At 42.3% G+C, this 19,847-nt stretch overlaps 1 protein-coding gene across 4 annotated transcripts in view; it reads right to left on the bottom strand.

Annotated features, from left to right (window-relative positions):
* Positions 1–15,868, bottom strand: part of Cdk13 (cyclin dependent kinase 13) — a 93,367-nt gene extending 77,499 nt beyond the window's left edge. For 2 of the 4 annotated variants that reach the window (XM_031358177.1, XM_031358175.1), the window contains exon 1: positions 14,222–15,868. In XM_031358177.1, coding sequence (XP_031214037.1) covers positions 14,222–15,435 — 1,214 coding nt within the window. In that variant the 5' untranslated portion in view covers positions 15,436–15,868. The remainder of the gene's footprint in view (positions 1–14,221) is intronic. The other 2 variants (XM_031358176.1, XM_031358174.1) reach the window with 1 other exon arrangement.
* Positions 15,869–19,847: the final 3,979 nt, after the last annotated feature.

The raw sequence follows: 19,847 nt of genomic DNA on the forward strand, positions 1-19,847 counted from the left end.
AACACTACTCCTGACATTAGCCCCCCAGCATAATATTCCCCAAGAAAAGCAACCTAACTTAAAGTACAATGACTTCAAAATAGCAATTACAAATATCTTCAAAAAACCCAGAGGATATGTACAAACCCCTAACTGAATGAAAAGTTTCAAAAACACAAACAGTTGAATAAAATAGTAAAAAATAGTTCCAAGACTTAAAAATACATTTTTAGTATATTTTTTTCTTGTCGTCTTCCAGTTGGAAGTATTTGTAATGTGCAGGGGGTACAATGTTTTTGTAGAGTGGAGATGTCCTTTTCCTTTATTAGTTCAGGGCACCAGGCACTATGGTGCCACTTATTTCATCTTCTATGAGTAGACTATTCTCTGCAACTAATTTCCAAAACTAAAGAGACTAAAAAGAAAAAAGGTCAACTAAAATAAAACTCAAATGAAAAGTTCAAGAAGCAAGACAAAAAGCTCAGAGGAAATGTCTCACCAAAGTATTGAACCATGTGGAAAAGGTCTTAAAGACAAAACAGAGGAAATGGGTAACTCCATGAAAAAAATTAAATCTTTAAAAATAAATAAATTTAAAGTAAAAAAAAAAACCTATGAAACAGATTTAGCAGGAAATCTGGGATATTACAAAACAACTAAGTCTATATAACTATACATAGAGGAAAAGAAGAAACCCAATTCAAAGGCACAGAAAATATTTTCAACAAAATCACAAAAGAAAATTTTCTCCCCAAAAAGGGAAAGAGAAGCCACCAAGGTGCAAGAGAGATACAGAACATCAAATAGACAAAACCGGAAAAGAAATTCCCCGTGTACACATAAAACATGTACAAAACAAAGAATGTATATTGAAGGCTACAAGAGAGGAAAATCAAGCCACATAGAACGGCAGGCAGGTACATCAAAATAACTTTAAAATCATAGTTTGAAAGCCAGAAGGTCCTGAACTGATTTCTGTAACCTTTAAAAGACCATACATGGCAACACAAACTTCTACACCATAGACACTTACTATTCACAATCAAAGGAGAAAGAAAAACTTTCCATAATAAAAACAAATTTAAGGAATTTATGTAAACCAAGTCAGTTGTATAGTGGATATATCAGTCTAAAGAAAGGTAAACTATATCTAGAAAACAATATACAGTCCTTTAACAGTGAACCAAATGAAGTCTAAAAAACACTACTGGGACTGGTGAGATGAATCAGCGGTTAAGAGCACCGACTGCTCTTCAAGAGGTCATGAGTTCAAATCCCAGCAACCACATGGTGGCTCACAACCATCTCCTAATGACTTAAAAAAAACAAAAAACAAAACAAACAAACAAACAAACAAACAAAAAAACAGCTGAGCAGTAGTGGCGCATGCCTTTAATCCCAGCATTTGGGAGGCAGAGGCAGGCAGATTTCTGAGTTCGGGGCCAACCTGGTCTACAGAATGAGTTCCAGGACTGCCAGAGAAACCTGTCTCGAAACACCCCCCCCCCAAAAAAAAGAAAGAAAGAAAGAAAAAGAAAGAAAGAAAGAAAGAAAGAAAGAAAGAAAGAAAGAAAGAAAGAAAGACAGAGAGAGAAAGAGAAGGAGAGAAGGAGAGAAGGAGAGAAGGAGGGAAGGAGGGAGAGAGGGAGGGAAGGAAGAAGAGGAGGAGGGAGGGGGGAAGGAGGGATGGAAGGAGGGAGGGACAGAAGGAAGGGAGGGAGGAAGGGAGGAAGGAAGGAAACACCACAACTAAATGGCAGGAATAAACATTGTTCAATAATAATTCTAAGTATTAATGATCTCAATCTCCCAGTAAAAGGACAGGAATAGATTGTATTAGAAAACAGATTCCAGTACTGTGGAGGCAGAGGTAGGCAGATCTTTAAGTTCAAGGCCAGCCTGGTCTATAAAGCAAGTTAAAAGTCCAAAAAGTTACACAGAGAAGCCCTCTCTCAAAAAAACAAAAACAAAAACAAGTGAAGTGATAAAAATGAGAAAATATTTAAGTATGCCTGAGAGTAGCTAGTAAATATAAAAGACCTATATAGTAAGGCATCCTAGAACAGGTTTATAATTCCAAATCCAGGAGGCTGACACAGGATAATGATGACTGTCAAGCTAGCTTGGCTACCCAGTTAAATCTCGTCTTAAAAACAAACAAACCACAATCAAATTCCAAGTTTTAATAGAAAAAAAAAGTAAAGATATTTCTTTAAAAAAAAAAAAAAGAAATTCAAATGTCCAAGTACTATGCTCAACTTCACAATCCCTCAAAGGAATATAAATAAAACCATATTGACGTGTGGACATAATGTTATTGTGCACTTTGTGCAGATTCAATTGCTGATTTCTGTCTCCTATATTTGGTTGCAATCCTTATTCAAAGATATATCCAGCCTCAATCTTGGGTAAACATCACCTCAATAGTTCCCTGGTGTGTCAATAAAGAGAGATTAACAACCAATGATTGAGCAGAGAAGAGAATAAGACTGGACTTCTGTCAGCCAGGGGAGAGAGTCAAAGGGAAAGGAAGGGAATGCTGGAGCAGAAAAAGCCAAAAAATCCAAGTATCTAAGGGATTTTGGCTGGGAGATAGCCAAACTAGTTTAGAGGATTAGAATAGAGTAATAACTGCTCAATACTGTTGTGCCTAAAAGCCTGTTAAATTTTAGGCCAGTCTCAAATTAATTTAAGAGCTAGCTGAGTTAAGAGAAAGCTCTACCACACTTACTGAAAAGGCACTAACACTGACATGTAGCTTTTGTGATTACTTTGTGGGCTCTTCTTTCTTCCACCCTTCTCTTCTACACTTTTCCTTTCACCCTTTCAACCCCCTAACACAAGAGAGGAAAAAAGGATAGAGAGGAAAGGAAAGAGATCCCTGAGTAAAGTCAGTGGTCAAAAAGGGAGCGATATTTTATCACTAAATAGACCTCTTCCAGCTGGGACAAGTTTGATCCTTGCCATCAGGATACTGAATTTCTTGTTGTTTCTTCTTTGTGCACAACTACCTAACAAACCATGACCAACAGCAACCAATAGTAACCACCAACCTACACTGCCTCTTGGGACCCTAGCATTATATACCCTCTGAAAAGTCCCCAGAATTCCAAATGTCACACAATCATAGAAACTATCTGCAGCTGACAAAAATATGTCCCGGCTAGAGCACAAGGCAATCACAGTCAACTGCTATGGACAATCCAAAGCAGCCCCATATCCTGCACCTAGGATTAAAACAAACACTTCTTATAATATTTCTGTGTTTTTAAAAGAAACCAAAACTTCAAAATTGTCAGTATACTGATATATTCAAGTAAGAGATGGCTATAAATCAAAAACACTTTGTGGGTTTGACTTAGAATAAGTGGAGGTCCCCATTCATTGCCAGTGTAAAACTGATGCAATTACTATGAAAAATAGTTTGGCGGTTCCTCAAATGTTAAAAATTACATGACCCAACAAATCTTTGGTATGTACCTGAAAAGAAGTAAAAACACTTAAAACCTTATACAATAAAGGTTCATAAGAGCATAATTGGGGGGGGAGGGGCTGGTTTGGTTTTTCAAGACAGGGTTTCTCTATGTATATACCTCTGGCTACCCTGGAACTCACTCTATATCCCAAGCTGGCCTCAAACTCAGAGACACCCACCAGCCTATGCCTCCCAAATGATGGGATTAATGGCATGTGTCACCATCATCCAGCATGGAGCATTAATCTTAATAGTGAAAAAGTTAATAACTCAGATGTCCATTAACAGTAAAGTATAGTGTTCTCTGTACAGCAGAGTATTAGTTGAAGATAAGATGGGGAAAAAAGTACTAGCAGATTTTACAACACTTTATATTCCATTTTATGCTCAATTAATACATTTTAAAAAAAAAAAAAAAAAAGACACACAAGTAACATTTTACACATTTTCTGTAACAAGTTCTACTCTACTAAGCCTAAACTGTCTTCGTGTTTCCCGGAACCATGACCTGAGATGTAGTTTTTTTTTCTTTTTTTTTATTAATCATTTTATTCAATTACATTACAAATGATATCCCCCTACCTGGTTACCCTGCCACAAACCTCCCCATCCCATCCCATCCCCCACTTTGCCTCTATGAGAGCGCTCCTCCACCCACTCACCCACTCCTGCCTCACCACTCTTGCATCCCCCTACTCTGGGGCATCAAGCCTTCCTCCCCTCCCATGGATGTCAGATACAGAAAGTCAGTCTGAGTACTAGGGAACTCTGTGTCTAATTTACATTAAGGTGCACATACATACATAAATACATACTTATACATACATACAATATGCATACAAGTCTCAGGGTCATTTTAGATAGCACATTTAAAGAACTGGTGGTTGGTGTTGAACATTTTTTTTTTTGTCTATATCAGGTTAATATCATATTCTGGGTACTTAAGCTGTCATATGTTAAGAGATACTACCTTAAAAAAAAAATACCTTACTGGATATAAAATCAAGTGGTTGGAAGAAAAAACAAAATGAAAAATTCTCACCAAAGTATGAAAGCCAGGTGTAGACAGTTCAAAATACTGACAAAGAAATAATATTGATTTAAGATTCTACAATCAGGAGAAATATCTTTCAAAATAGAAACTTTGGAATATACAAACTAGCAGACTGCATTATAAGAACTCTATCACACTGGCCAGAGGAAATTCAACAAGTAAGACCTATATAAAGGAATGAAAAGCATTTGAAAAGGTAAATATATAAGCAATATGACCCCGCATTTTTAAATTCTGTGTCAGCCGGGTGGTGGTGGTGCATGCCTTTAATCCCAGCACTTGCGAGGCAGAGGCAGGTGGATTTCTGAATTCGAGGCCAGCCTGGTCTACAGAGTGAGTTCCAGGACAGCCAGGGCTACACAGAGAAACCCTGTCTCGAAAAACCAAAAAAACAAAACAAAACAAAATAAAATTCTGTGTCTATAGATAAGACATGTGTCATACATGTCTAAAAACAAATCTACTAAGATTATACAAGGAGGTCAGTATTGCTGGAATTTCCAACCCCCAATAAGCCCTTATAAACAGCACACAATCCAGTTATTATAATTATAAGCTATACATCTAGATGGGACAGATCTACCACTACACTTATTCCCCAGCTACAAGACCCCTTGTTACTTGCAGTTTCTCCTGGTCCATCAAGGCTTCCTCCTCCTCCTCTTCAGTCCTCTCTCCTTCCCCTCTTCCACTCTTCTACCTCTCTACCTGCATCCACTCTCAATCCAGTCCCATTTTTCCCTCCACTGCCCAATCACAGGCTCTAGCCTTTATTGACCAATTAAAATGGGGAGAAGGTTCACATAAGATCACCAGAGTATGTGATGGGCTACTCAACAGCGGCAACCCCTCTTGATAGGAAGCAGAATTAACATCAGAATACAAACAACACCTGGACAATCCACAACTGGAAGGTATGCTAGTGAAATACCATTACACATTATAAAGATGAACCCAAGACCAAGAAGAAAATCTTTTTCACTTCAAGATTAGACAAAAGTTTTTTTATTACCCAATTTTATAAATCATAAAAGTTGACAAGCATAAATGCTACTTGGACTTCATAAAAATGATAAAAGCTTTTGCTTTCTTACTGTTGAAGAAAGTAAAGACCAAGACATTGTCTGGCAAAATGTTAAACAATCCAATTCCAAATGTGAAAAATTGAAACAACTAAAAAAAGGATGTGATGGGTGAATAAGTATTTGGGAAGATGTTCAGTATTATGATAAGAAAACTGAAAATAAAACTGAAATGGACTGCTGGGGTACTGAAAAAAGGGGAACTATTTTGCACTATTGGTGCTACTGAAAATTAACAAAACCATTATGGAAAGCAGTGTAATGGTCCCTCAATACTGTAGAAATAGTATTGTCACATGATTCAGTAATCTGACTTTTCCATATAAATCAGTGAACTAAAATTTTATACTCCCATGCATACTATGGTACAATAGTCAATTTAGGGAGTAGCATCAGTTTTAATTACCAGATGATCAGGTTAAAAAAAAAGTGGTACATATATACAGAGTAAAATACTGTAAAAAGGAAAACCAGCCTGAAGAGATGGCTCCATGGTTAAGCATGTACTGCTCTGCTCCTTGCTGACCAGCCTACACCCCCATCTAACTCTAACTCCAGGAGATCCAGTACCTTTTGACTTTGATGTACACTGCACAAACCCACACAGAGATACATATACACATAACTTAAAGCAGCAGTAGTAGTAGTAGTAGTAATTATAATAATAATAATAATTAATAATAATGTATTTTGGGGAGTTGGAGATATGACAAAGCAGTTACCAGTGCTTGCTGCACTTGAAAAGGGGACACATCCGCGCATGTGCACACACCATCACACATAAAGAGACAAAAAGGTTTGAAAAAAATAAGGAAATGCTGTCATCTATAATAATGTGGATGAACCTGGAAAAAGATTAAACTGAAATAAGTTGTGCACAGAAAAACAAACACACTATGACTTCAGTGTTACTTAAAATCTAAGAGACAAGTCTGACTTTATTACTCTACCAAACATTTAAGAACGTGTATCAAAGCAGAGAGTGGGATGATGTTTAACAGAGATCTGGGGAAAAGAACATACTTTTTTCTTAAGGAAAGGAGAAATGCTGATCTAAGTGTACAACATGTCAGTTAAGAAAAATAAAGATTTAGTGATCTCACAAAATGATGACTATACAGTAGTGCAGTAGATATTTCAAATTGCTAAGGGGAGATTTCCTATAGGAGTGGTGATGTACACCTAGACGGAATCCCAGGGAGTCACACACACATACCAACCACAATGTGAGGCAACAGACTTTTAAACCATCTAGAAGCTCTCATCCTGTGCCTCAGGAATGCACACAATCACTATTTATTGATTAAAAATAAAATGTAGCCAGGTATAATGAATGGTACATACCTGTAATCCCACCAACTAAGGAGGCTAAGGCAGGCAAATTGTCATGCATTAGAGCCTAGCCTAGGCTACACAGCCAGTACTAAAACAGCTAGTGAACACAGCAATACCCTGCCTCAAAAGAACAAAAACAAAAACAAAACAAAACCCACCCACTAGAGGTAAGATGGTTCAGTAGATCAGGGTGCTTGCCATCAAGCCTGACTACCTCAGTTCAATTCCCTAAACCCACAGGACAAAAGTAGAAAAACCAAATCATCCAAGTTGTTCTCTCAACTCCACAAGCATACACTCACTGGCACAAGCCCAAGTGAGCATGCTAACACACATGCACACAAATAATAAAAATGAACTTAACAACAACAAAGAACATTCATCAAAATGTCACACATGAACGATTCATGTATACAGATTTAGGCGAGGGCTAGACTGAGTCACATGATTAGCTACCCTTAAGGGGTAGGTAAGAACATTTACAATGGCTGAAGAGATGGCTCAGTGGTTAAGAGTATTTGTTGCTTTTGCAGCAAATCTAGGTTTGATTCCTAGCACCCACATGAGGGTTCACAACCACCTGTGACTCCAGTTATGGGGAATCCAATGCTCTTTTCTGATTAATACGAATTCATGGGTGAACATACTATATATGCAGGCATGATATACATACACATAAAAATAAATAATCTTAAAAGAACACTTTCAATTTCATAAACTTTTCAGTACTAAGTGAAAAATTCTACTATGAGCTTCTATTGTCTTTATAAATAGATTTAAAAAAAAAAAAAAGCAGTTATGGAAAGAGAAAATACTACTCCCAAAGAGGTAAAAAAATTTACTCTTAGATACTATGTTAAGTATCAAAGCACCCCAGCGAAAGTGCCCCTGTATAACTGAAAATAGAACAGAAAATGCAATTTTCAGTTCCTTTCAATACCTTTTTTATGTAAATTCCCTATTTTACTAACATGTTATTCTCTAATACACATTCACAGCATTGATTCTCCCCACAATTTAAAGGAGTTTTTGTTGTTGTTTTTTAATATTAAAGGCAGATTAATTGGAAAGCTGCTCTGGGGTGGGCAACTTCACTACCCCCAAGGACAGAGGCCAGGGAAGTCACCATAGGGAGGAGAGGGGAGGGGAGGGGAGGGGAGGGGAGGGAGAAGGAGCACATTCACAAACAGAAGAGGAAGAAGAGGAGGAAGGAAGAGGAGGAGGAAGAGGAAGAAGAGGAGGAAGAAAATAATTTTAAAGGTTTTAATTCCATTGCCTTAAAGAAGTAATATTTCTGATCCTAGCTTGGTACTTTTGCTTCTAGCATCCACTTCAAAGCTTATTAACAATTTCCATATGTGAGATAAAAGTAATCCAAAAACAAAAATAACAATAACTACCACTACCAAAAAAAAGATAAGAAAAAGAAAATGACATGGGGGGGGGGGAGATACCAATTAGGGGAAGAGGTTGGGATTACCTTATATAAGATTAAGCAACATTTACTTTGATTGATTTTTCAGGAATTTTAGGGTTTCAAATAAAATAAGAAACTCTGCTCAGATACTTCCTACCATAACCATCTGACTTTAATTCACCAAGAAAAACTAATTATTTTTCCTGGTCAGTACAAGATACAGCAAATATAAGCAGTTTATAGGCCCATGTTTATTTTATTTACACTAAAGTGAATGAGCACTCTATTCATTTTCCAGTAAATTAAGGCTTTCTTTTTTTTTTTTCTTTTGAGGTGGGGATCTCATTATGCAGCCCTGGCTGGCCTCAAATGAAGAGATTCACCTGCCTCTGCCTCACAAGGCTGGTATTAAAGATCTGTGCCACCATACCTGGCTGGACGACTCTTAAATAACAGTTTTTACTATCTGTGTATTTAAGTGTGGAACACTCAGGCTATGGGCATGTGAATGAATGTCAAAGGATGATTTTCCAGAATCAGCTCTCTCAAACCATATTCAAGAATGTACAGTACATTTTTACCCACTAAAATCTCTCCCTATAAATCACAATTACTTCCACAATCCTAGAGAATATGTGAACCAAAATGGCTAGCAAGTTTCATGGTGGTGCCTGTAAAAAGTGGTTTGTTTTCTTTACTCTGTGAAAGAGAAAGAGGGGAGAGGATCTTAAAGAACTAAACAACTACTACCAAATACATTTTATAAATTCATCCTTTAGCTTAGCAGCTAGTGAAGACTAACAAATAGAGTTAGCCAATCAGCTAAGGTAAAATCCAGGTACTTTTAACAGATCTACAGCAAAAATAAGACAAAAGTGCTGTAAGGAGCACAGAAAAAAAAAATGAACATGTAGATGAATGAACAATCAAGATGTTAAGATCTGAGGTAGAGTTTGTGAATGCAAGATAAACAGCAAATATGGAAAAAAGGTTGTCAGTGTCTCTTAAAGCTTGGAGAACAGTTATCAGGGAGATACAGAAAAATAAAAATGGAGCTGGTGAAAGCACTGACTGCTCTTCCAGAGGTCCTGAGTTCAAATCCCAGCAACCACATGGTGGCTCACAACCATCCATAATGAGATCTGATGCCCTCTTCTGGTGTGTCTAAATACAGCTACGGTGTACTTACTTATAATAAATACATCTTTAAAAAAGAAAGATTTTTGAAAAATAAGAGTCCTGATAGAATGGGCTTAGATCATTAAAGGCATTAAGTCACAATGTATCACGATACAAAAGAGACCAAGTGTTTAACTACATAGTTAGAAAACTTCCCTAATAAACCATGGACTAGAATGGGTAGGAGGAAAGTTATAGTAGCTGACTCCTTTAATGCTGGTGTTCGAGAGGCTGAGGCAGGACTACCCTCAGAGTGAGCCCTTATTACAAGAAACTGAACAGGAGTAGAGAAAGGAAGTCTGACCCATTAATAATGACCGCCTACATGGGTGTACAATAAAGGAAAAGTGCCAGGCTTAGTGACACATGACTTTAGTCCCGGCAACCAGAAGACAGTAGCAGATCTCAGTGAGTTTGAGGCCACCCTGGTCTACAAATGGAGTTCAAGGAAAGCCAGGGTTATTACACAGAGAAACTCTGTCTTGGAAAAACAAAAGAATATCAAAAAAAAGCAAATGATGGAAAGGCAGATATAAATATTAGTGTTAGGAGGAAAGAAATTTAAAGAGGACAGAACACATAAAAATATGGTAAAGACTGACCTAAAAAAAAAAAAGCCAGACACGGAACCATCTTCTTAGAGTGAATGGACCACAACTTTTGGAAACTAAACTGTTCACCCTAAGTTCCAGTCTCTTCTGTTTCTGCACTTATTCTGTATCTTATGTTTCTGATACTTTTTCTATGAAGAACATATCAAACCAGAAGCATTTTTATAATAGGAGTTTAAAGGAAAAAAAAATTCAGGTATTCTCATTTCACATTACTTTGAACAGTAGCTGTGAGAATGAAATCTTTGCAGCTAGGTGGACCAGATCACAGGCCAGTGACTTTGACTCTCTCTATCTGAGGACCAGAAACTGGATTCTCAGTGTCTTGGTATTATTCAATAGCAAAGTCTGCTGGAACCTAGACAGATGGGAGACAAAACTAGCTATATACAGTTCATCCTACTGATGCAAATCAACCTGACTTCAGTAACTTCCAGTCAACACCTCCTGCAACAGAGAAGTCATCAATAAGTAATAATCTACAAATTGAGACTGGAGAAAACCAGTGGTAGAATGCTTATCTAAAAAGCCAGAGGACCTGAGTTCATTCCACGCCCCACCAAAAAATAATAAATAAATAAATAAATAAATAAGCAAGCAAGCAAATAAAAATTATCTTCAAGCATTGTTAGAAACATTTTGTTTCTTGTATTTTCAGAAATGGTCTCAATGAGGTCCATGCTAACCCAGAGCTAATCCTGAGTACTAGTTATAATGATGTCAACACAGTCTGCCTAGAAAATTTCTTTAAAAAAAAAAAAATGAAAAAGAAAAACTATAGGGTTTAAAGGGACTTTTTGCTCTTTGTGGAGAGACCTATATTTAATTCCTAGCACCCATAAAGCAACTCACAATTATCTGTAACTCTGGGCACAACATCTGATACCTTCTGACCCTCTAACCTCAGCAGGCATCAGGCCAGCAAGTGGTACAGACACATATGCAGCAAAACACTCATAAAATAAAATAAAGTTTTAACAAACTGGCACTTAAGTACCTTTAAAAGGTTGATTTGCCTTTGGTCACACACACACACAGACACACAAAACAGGTCAGTACAAGAAGTAGCATGAACATCAACTGAGGTTGAATGCAGCACAAGGCTTTCAAACTGGCCAGCTCAGCTTTTGAATTCAAACTGACCTTGATGCAAAGCACTTAGTTTTTGAAGCATTTGTTTCATATTCCATCAGCAAATCTCTCAAGTTTTGGGGGTATTTGTTTCCTAACCCATCAGTGGGAACCATCACCACACATCCCTTCACTACACTCAGCACCCTTCTATTTCCTTTCTGTTTCCTTGTGTTAACACACCTCACACTTATTATACGGCTTATCAGGAAGATGATAAGAATTTACACACCTCAACAATCAAATAGTGAAGAAGCATCTTTAGTCCCATAGCTCAAGGAGGCAGAGGCAGGTGCATCTGAGTTGGAGGTCAGCCTGGACTACAGAGCACAGGACAGAACCTACCTGGAAAAACATAAAAGAAAAAGAGAAATACAATAAACAGCTTATGAGGAGAAATTAAGCCAAGAAGACCGATCCAATGAAATGCAGGAGCTAAGGAATGAAGACACAAATGCAGGCAAGGAACAGGTTGTAAGGTAGTCCCTAGAACAGAGAATTATTCTATGACTTAATAGTTATGCTCGGGGCCATGATTTCAATACTATATTGAGTATGGATACACTTCATTTTAAAAAAATCTACATGGATAATTCATTAGTATGTGGGCTTGGAAAATGTCAATATTGAAGTTTCTTATACCATAGCACATGATCTATATTAATTATTTATTCAAATGAATCAGGTAATAAAGAGTCACAGCGGCAGATTCTATATTCAGTCAACTCTATCTATCATCCCTTCACTTACCTATTCAACGATTATTAAGAGTGTATAACCACCCAAATACAGTGCTGAGCACTAGGAATTCAATGATGGGCAAGACAGGCCAGATGCCACTGTGGAGCTTACAATCTCGTCTATTCATTAAAGAGCCAGTCATCTGACTCTACTACTAAACCTAGAAACAAATAAAACTTTTTGCATTAAGCTGGACAAGTGAATTCATGTTCCTCAGCAGTATGTACATTTGCTATTTTTCTAAATCTTGTTTTTCAAGTAACTATTTAGCCATCAGTTCTGGTCCTCGAATTCTAAGAATCACATTTAACAAGCAACACAATGCAAACAATAAAACCAACCAAACAAAAACAAAATAAAAAAACTGAAGATCATACCTCATAATAAAACAACAACAAGCTATTGGCCCAGAGAGAAGGCCTGGAAACATGACATCTTCAAAGTTTTAAAAAACTAGTACACAAATTTGTTGTGTATATTCCAAAGCATTATACATAGATGTAGCTTTCTATTTCCATATATAAGATGTTTAATAATTCACACTACTCACAATTCAACCACTTTAGATTTCTTTAGGGATGTTATACTTTATAAAAGGCAATTTTTCATTTATTTATCCCTTGAAATAATAAAGACAAGCATTAAATATTACAGTTTAGCAAACTAAGCCATCAATGGTTTTGCTAAGAAGCCTAACAAATCATGCAAGAAAGAAACTGGGAAAATAGTGTCTGAACTCAAGTCCAACACAGACTGCCAAAAAACAGTGTGTATTGCCCACCTACTGATGTATTCAAGAGTGAACCACATGGCCAGTTGTCAGAAATGTTGGCCAATATTACTGATAAGCTTCTTCCAAAACTGAACCCTTTGGAAATAACAGCTGGTCAATACACATACCATGAAAAGAGTCCCCAGTAAGTGGACTTTCGATGTTAGCTCTATGAGGACAGTAACTTTGTCTTTCTTCGCTGCTACACTGCACTGCCTAAACCATCACTGACATATAATATGTGCTCTTAGATATTTGCTAAGCAAGTGCGGTCCTAATCACACAAACTTCGCACACCACCAATGTGGAACAAGTAGAAATCCTTACTCAACATTACCAAATCCAAAAACACTCATTATTACAATTGCCATTTAAATGACACACTTAAATGACTATATAAAGTTATGAAACTTAACCTAGTCAATTCTAGGGCTAGTTTACCAAACCCTAAGCCACAAAGCCTAGAAGGCCCAGATGTGTTAAATAATATAATAAGCTACAAGATCTACAAAGCACTCAAAAGTCACTTTTAATTCACTCTACAGAACAGATATGTATCAATATATACACATTTGAGACTATGATTGTATAACAATGGCTTAAAAGCTATATAAAAGCAGAATTCAAATTTCAGATTATATTATCTCTGCAAAAATTTCCTGAACACATTCATGAGGATTATTATTACTTAAAAGGCCTAACTTTACACTGAGCAGTTTCAGATTTTATAGTGGTCTGAGAATGTACTAAGCCATTCCCTCGGTTACACTGTACCACTATATATCCACTTATATTATTGGCAACTGGGTACTGAACAGAACTGTCATTTTCCCCCTCCTTTTTAAAACCACGACTTTGAAAGATCAGATAAAAAAACCTAACACAAGAATCACTCTCTCATATGATTTCTTATCTTCAAACTCTATTTCTATCAACATCTACTTACATGTATTTAAAGTATTAAAATAAACTTCACAAAAGCTGTTTTCCCCATCCCCGTACTAACTACATGAAACATCTGCAATCCTTATCTAACTCTTGACATCACCTCCTGATTTTGATTGCTCTTTCCAATGTAAGTCCCTATATTGCAGCCCATTAATAAATCACCAACAAAGTAACGTTTTCTCCATAAACAGGTACTAAGACAAATTAAGCCAAACTAGCAATGCTGGAAGAGCAGAGCATTTTGCACAAACCTGCTAATAGTTAAAAGCAACAAGTTAAAAACTTGGAACTCTTAGAAATCGTCCCCGCTGCAGCTGGTCCCTCGGTCCCTCCCATCCTCACAGGTGCGCACAGCACTCCCCCCTCCCCGCTGGAAGCCCGTCCTCCCGCCCAGAGCTCCGGTCTGGGAAGTGGACCGAGAAGACCAGAGGCGCCTCACCCCAACTTTCCCTGCCTCCTAGGGTTGGGGAGGTGGGGTGGGGAGGGGCAGGACTCACCTGAGTACTGGGCTGTAGGGACTGCGCGAGCGCCGCCAGCTGCTGCTGCTGTACGGGCTGGGGGATACGTCGCCGCCCCGCTCGTAGGAGCTGTGGCGGCTGTAGCTGGGCGAGCGGCGCCGGCTATAGGGGCTCGGGGAGCGCGGCAGCCGCCGGGAGTAGGGACTGCTGCCACCTCCCGCCGGGCTAGGGGACTTGCGGCCCCGGAGGCTCTGCGAGGCCCTGTGGGACACCGGGCTTTCGTCCCGGCCTCCCAGCGGGCTCAAGGACCGCTGCCGCCGCCTGTAGGCCTTCGGCTCGCTCTTGTCCTCCCGGTAGGCCTTGGGCGGCTCTTTGTAGGCCGAGGGCGGCTCCTTGGACGACTTAGTCCGGCTGCGGTGGGCCTTGAGGTCCCGGTCCTTGCGGCTGCTGCTGCTGCTGGACGTGGCCGACGCACTCTTGCGGCGACCGCCGCTGCTGCTGCTGCTGCCGCTCTTGGCGGCCTCCGCCCGCTCCTCGCCGCCGTGTCCGTGGCGGCTGCGGGCCTTGGAGGCCTCGCTGCCACTGCGCGTCCCGTCCCGCCGCCGGTGCTCGCGGTGGCGCTCCTTGCTGCGGCCGCTGCTGCTGCGGCGGTCCCGGCGCGGCCTGCGCTCCGACCCCTCCGCGCGCCGCTGCGTGCCGGAGGAGGAGGCCGGACTCCCGCCGTTGCCCCCCGTTCCCCCGGCAGCCGTCGCCGCCGTTGCCGCGCTGGCGCCCCCCAGCAGCAGCCCCTGCTCGGACTGGGAGCTCACATCCTCGTACTCCACCAGCGGGGTCACACCCCCGCCGCTACTGGCACCGCCACCGCCGTCCTGCTGCGGCTGGGGCAGCGAGAAGACCCGGCGCTTCTCCGCCTCCTGCCCGGCGCGGGGCCCGCGGCGCCGCTTCTGCCGCCCTCCGGGGCGCCTCTTGCCTCTCGCCAGCCGCTTGACCTCCAGAGGAGGGCCCGGGCTGAAGCAGGAGGAGGAGGCCGCGGCGGCGGCGGCTGCGGCGGCGGCCGCGCCGGGGGCAGCCAGGAAGAGCAGAGGCGGCGGGGGCGGCGGCGGTTGCAGGAGCTGCGGCTGCAGGAGCGGCAACAGCAGCGGCGGCTGCTGAGGGGACAGGAATCGCCTCCGCTTGCGGCGCTCCTCCAACTTCTTCTCGGCCCAGCTCAGGCCCCCGCCTCCCCCCAGCGCCGTGTCCGAGCTACTCGGCATCGCCTAGAGCCCGCCGCAGAGCGCGGCGCGGGTGCGGCCTCCTCCGGGGTCAGACCCTGGCCATGTCCCCCGCCGGGAAGGGGGACGGCAGCCGCGGCGGAGGGGTAGCGAGCAGCAGGGCCGGCCGGGAGTCGCGCCACGATAATCCGGGTCGGGACGCGCGTCCCCGGTTCCAGTCGCGGTGTGTGCGCGGCGGCCTCGGGCCCTGGCGCGGGAGGATCCTGTCCTCGGCAGAAAGCCGGCCGTGCCGGGCGGCGGCGGCGGCGGCGGCCTCTGGCTCCGGCGGCGCAACGCGGAAGTGCCACCGAGGGCCGCGCTTCACTCCATCGTCCTGACGTCGGGGACGAGCTCGCGGGAGGGCAGTGGGCGCGACCACAGCACGCCTCCGTCGCCGGCCGCGGCGCGTCCACGTCGTCCTGTGGCGGCGGCGGCGGCGGCGGCGACACCCCGCGGCGCTCGGACGGGCCTGGGCCTGGCGCCCCGAGGGCACTGCGCGCAGCTTCCGGAGCGGGGGCGCGGCTCCGCTGTCCTCCGCCCCTCCACGCGGGCTCCGCGCGCGCCGCTCGCCCCTCCCAGCACTCCGCGTTCCCCCCGACTACGGGAGGGCGACGCGACTGGCTGGCGGAGCCTTCGCCGCGCACCACCCCCTTCGCCGCGTTCCGCCAGACTTTTTTTCCCCCTACAGCCAACGCTGGGCCGGCGGCGCGCACGCTCGGCACGTCTCGGGAACGCCGACGGACAGAGGGAGCGCTGCCGAGGGAGGGGCTGCGTGCTCGCGCCCGCCGGGACCCTGGCCGTCACCGGAAGTGACGCGGGGGAGCCGCTCCACTTCCGGCAGGGGTGGGACCGAGAAGCGGGGTTAAAGAAAGGAGAGGAGGCGTGGGCTGTCCTGCGCTGTCGCTGGAGGCCCTCCCCGTGGCGCCAGCCATGGCGCTTGTTGCTCGCCTCCAGTGAAAGGTCACGGCGGGACCTGGGAGAACCTTGACGACTACCCTTTCCCCAGCCTCGGGATTGGAATATCTGTGAGAAGAGAGGAGACTCCCCCACAGAGGGCAAATATGACGTTAGCCTGACTACCTACGCCCAAGTTCAAGGACCCGTCGTAACCTAAAAATATACTTGGTGTTCATAGCTCCGAGCTTCCGCAACACTGAAGTTTCCGAACCTTTAGAAAAACCTTTGAGTAGGGCTGGAGGGATGGCTCAGTGGTTAAGAGCACTGACTGTTCTTCCAGAGGTCCTGAGTTCAATTCCATGAAACCGCATGGTGGCTCATAACCATCTGTAATGGGGATCCCTCTTCTGATGTGTCTGAAGACAGCTCCAGTGTACTCACACACATGAAATCTTTTTTAAAAGAAAAGGCCTTAAGTAAATCTGAAGAATAGGTCAAAATGTCAAGGAGGACTATTGAAAATCCCAGGAACCTTAAAAACATTTTGTAGTAACAGAGGCTTGCCCTCTTTGTACTTTCACCTACAGCCAAACCTGCTGTCAGCTACATAATGCCCTCATGTTGCACCTCTTGCCTTAAGATTGCCCTTCAGTTAGAGGCTAGGCATCCAGGGTAATTAGATTAAAATCTAAATGGCTTATTGGTCATTAATACTGGAAAGAGGCTAAACAGATTGCTCAGTGGGTATATGTCATTACCCCTTAACAAATGTATTCAGATCAGCAGGTGGTTTTTAGTTCTTAAATACTTAGTAAGCAAGTTTGTTGGTATTCTGTCTGGACTCCACCCCCACAGTTCCTGGCAGCAGCCAGGTATGCTCCTCCCCATAGTTACCTGCACCGATGTTGTGACCATAAAAGAAAGAGCTATAAGAATATGCTGTGGTGAAGTGTGGGAGAAGGGGGTGCCTTGGCGGGCACATACCAAGGCATCCCTTCTCCCTGAGGGACCAGCCACACGACCACGGTATAGTATAGAATAGAGTTTATTTAAGGCATGGGAAGGGGAGTTAAGAGGGTAACAGAGGCAGAGAGAGGCAGAGAGGAGAGAGTGGATAAGTGGCCTGCCATGGCCACGTGGGGAGATTAGGGAAAGGAATGGGAAGGGGGGGGCAAGGGGACAAAAGGCAAGAGAGGCAAGAGTGTAAGGTAAGAGAGAGAGGAGGGGCCAAGCGGCCCCGTTTATAGGGCCAAGCCTACCTGGCTGTTACCAGGTAACTGTGGGGAGGAGCATACTTGGATGCTACTAGGAACTGTGGGGGTGGAGTCCAGACAGAATACTAACAAAGTTGACCCCAGCGTCATCATATCACAAACTGATAGAAGCTCAGACTTTTAAGTTTACAAAAGATACTTGCTAGAAGATAAATAGGTTTGAATAGCTACTTCTGACAATGACAGGCCTGAGTGGATCACCCAGTGGAACCTTCTACACAGCAAAGCAAAGATAAATTTCAGAAGTATGTTTCCTAAAGCAAATTTCTTCTTGACAGTATGTTAACTCACACTTCTGCGGCTTTCTAAAGAGAGGGGCTTTTCAGAAAAATAAGATCAACCTGCCCCGTCATGCTGCTTTTTAAAGCATCATGCAATGGTATGTGTCTATTCCCAATACAATGGAGGCTAAAGCAGGCCAAGGACGATGGTTGAGTTCTGGCCTATCTGAACTCTACATAACACCCTCCACCCCATCCCACGGCGCCAAGAAGAAACACAAATAAGCTGGAATAGAACAGAAGAGGCAAAATGATATTTGTATAATAGTTCCTTTAGCATAAGCTACTCCACTTGAGAATGTCATCTGTTCTTGTCCCTACAAAGAAAACTTACTCCATAGTAAATGTATAGTGCCTAGTCCGGGCTGCAAGTAGAAAACTTAAGTAAATATTTTAATGAGATTCTGCCACCCATGTTTCCTCAAGCACTTGCTCACTTGCTTGAAAATGCTTTTAATAGGATTCAAGCTCCAAAGTAATAGAAATTTAAATTTGATGTTTCTATAAGAATATCTGCTTCCTTCATAGAAAGAGATTTTTAAATTGCCACTTGGAACTTTTTTTTTTTTTTTTTTTGGCTGTTAGTGTGCTTTTCATGTAATTATGTCTTTTTTTTTTTTAAAGAATCATTTATTTTATGTATGTGAGTACACTGTCGCTGTCTTCAGAAGAGGGCATCAGATCCCACTACAGATGGTTGTGAGCCACCATGTGGTTGCTGGGAATTGAACTCAGGACCTTTGGAAGTGCGGTCAGTGTTCTTAGCTGCTGAGTCATCTCTCCAGCCCTCATGTGTGTCTTTTTTACCTCGTGGTTTTAAAAATATTTTTTCTTTATCTAACAGATCATTATCATACCACATAAGCTGTTCTTTATAGTTTGGGGCTAAGGGGAGGAAGGGTCTCAATTGTTAGAGAGCTTGCCTAGTATGTAAAATCCCTGAATTTGAGCACCAGCCACATAAAATAGAAGATGATAGTGGGCGCCTGCTTGGTAGGTAGGTAGGAAAATACTATACAACTTTAGTGTAGTGTTAAAGATTATCCACAGTATAGAATGGCTATTAAAATACTCACCCCCTTCCAGTAATATATCTGACTTATATAGTTTAGTCAAACAAAATATTAAAACATTGCATAAGAAGGCACCTTAACATTGGAGATAGATGCCGGGCGGTGGTGGTGCACGCCTTTAATCACAGCACTTGGGAGGCAGAGGCAGGCGAATCTCTGAGTTCAAGGCCAGCCTGGTCTACAGAGTGAGTTCCAGGACATACGGGGCTACACAGAGAAACCCTGTCTCAAAAAAAGAAAAAGAAAAAAGAAAAAAAAAGAAAAACATTGGAGATAGAATTCCACAGTTAGAGCATTCCTTTTTCTTTCAGAAGACCTGTGTTCAAATTCCAGAGCCCACATGGTGGCTCACAGCCATCTACAGTTACAAGGAATCCAATGCTCTGTTCTGGCCTGAGGACACATACATAAAAGATAAAAATATTTTTAAAAATCAAATTTCAATTACATTAAAATGGGTAGTAAGAGGTTTATAAGCCTAGTCTGTGCACTTAGGGAAAAAAGATAGGATCAGAAGTTCAAGGTCAGCTTTGGCTACATCCCAAATTAAAGACAAGTCTAAGACACATGAGGCCTTGTCTTGGTGTGTGTGGGGGGGGGGCTGCGGGGACAGATGATGTTGCAGAATATAAAACAACAAATCTTTAAATGATTTATAAGAGTTACTTTTTTTTTTTTTTTTGAGTCTATGTAGCCTTGGCTGTCCTTGTAGACCAAGCTGTCTTCACAGAGATCTACCTGCTTTTACCTCTCAAGTGCAGGGATTAAAGGTATATGCCCAGCAAAAGAGTTACTTTAAGTAGATGAGTTTTTATTCTCTTTTTTTTTCTTTATTTTATTTATCTACCTAACATCCAAGCTGGCCTCAAACTTAAAACCTTCCTTACTTT

This window comes from Mastomys coucha, unplaced genomic scaffold, assembly GCF_008632895.1.
Source record: "Mastomys coucha isolate ucsf_1 unplaced genomic scaffold, UCSF_Mcou_1 pScaffold7, whole genome shotgun sequence".
Lineage (NCBI taxonomy): Eukaryota > Metazoa > Chordata > Mammalia > Rodentia > Muridae > Mastomys > Mastomys coucha.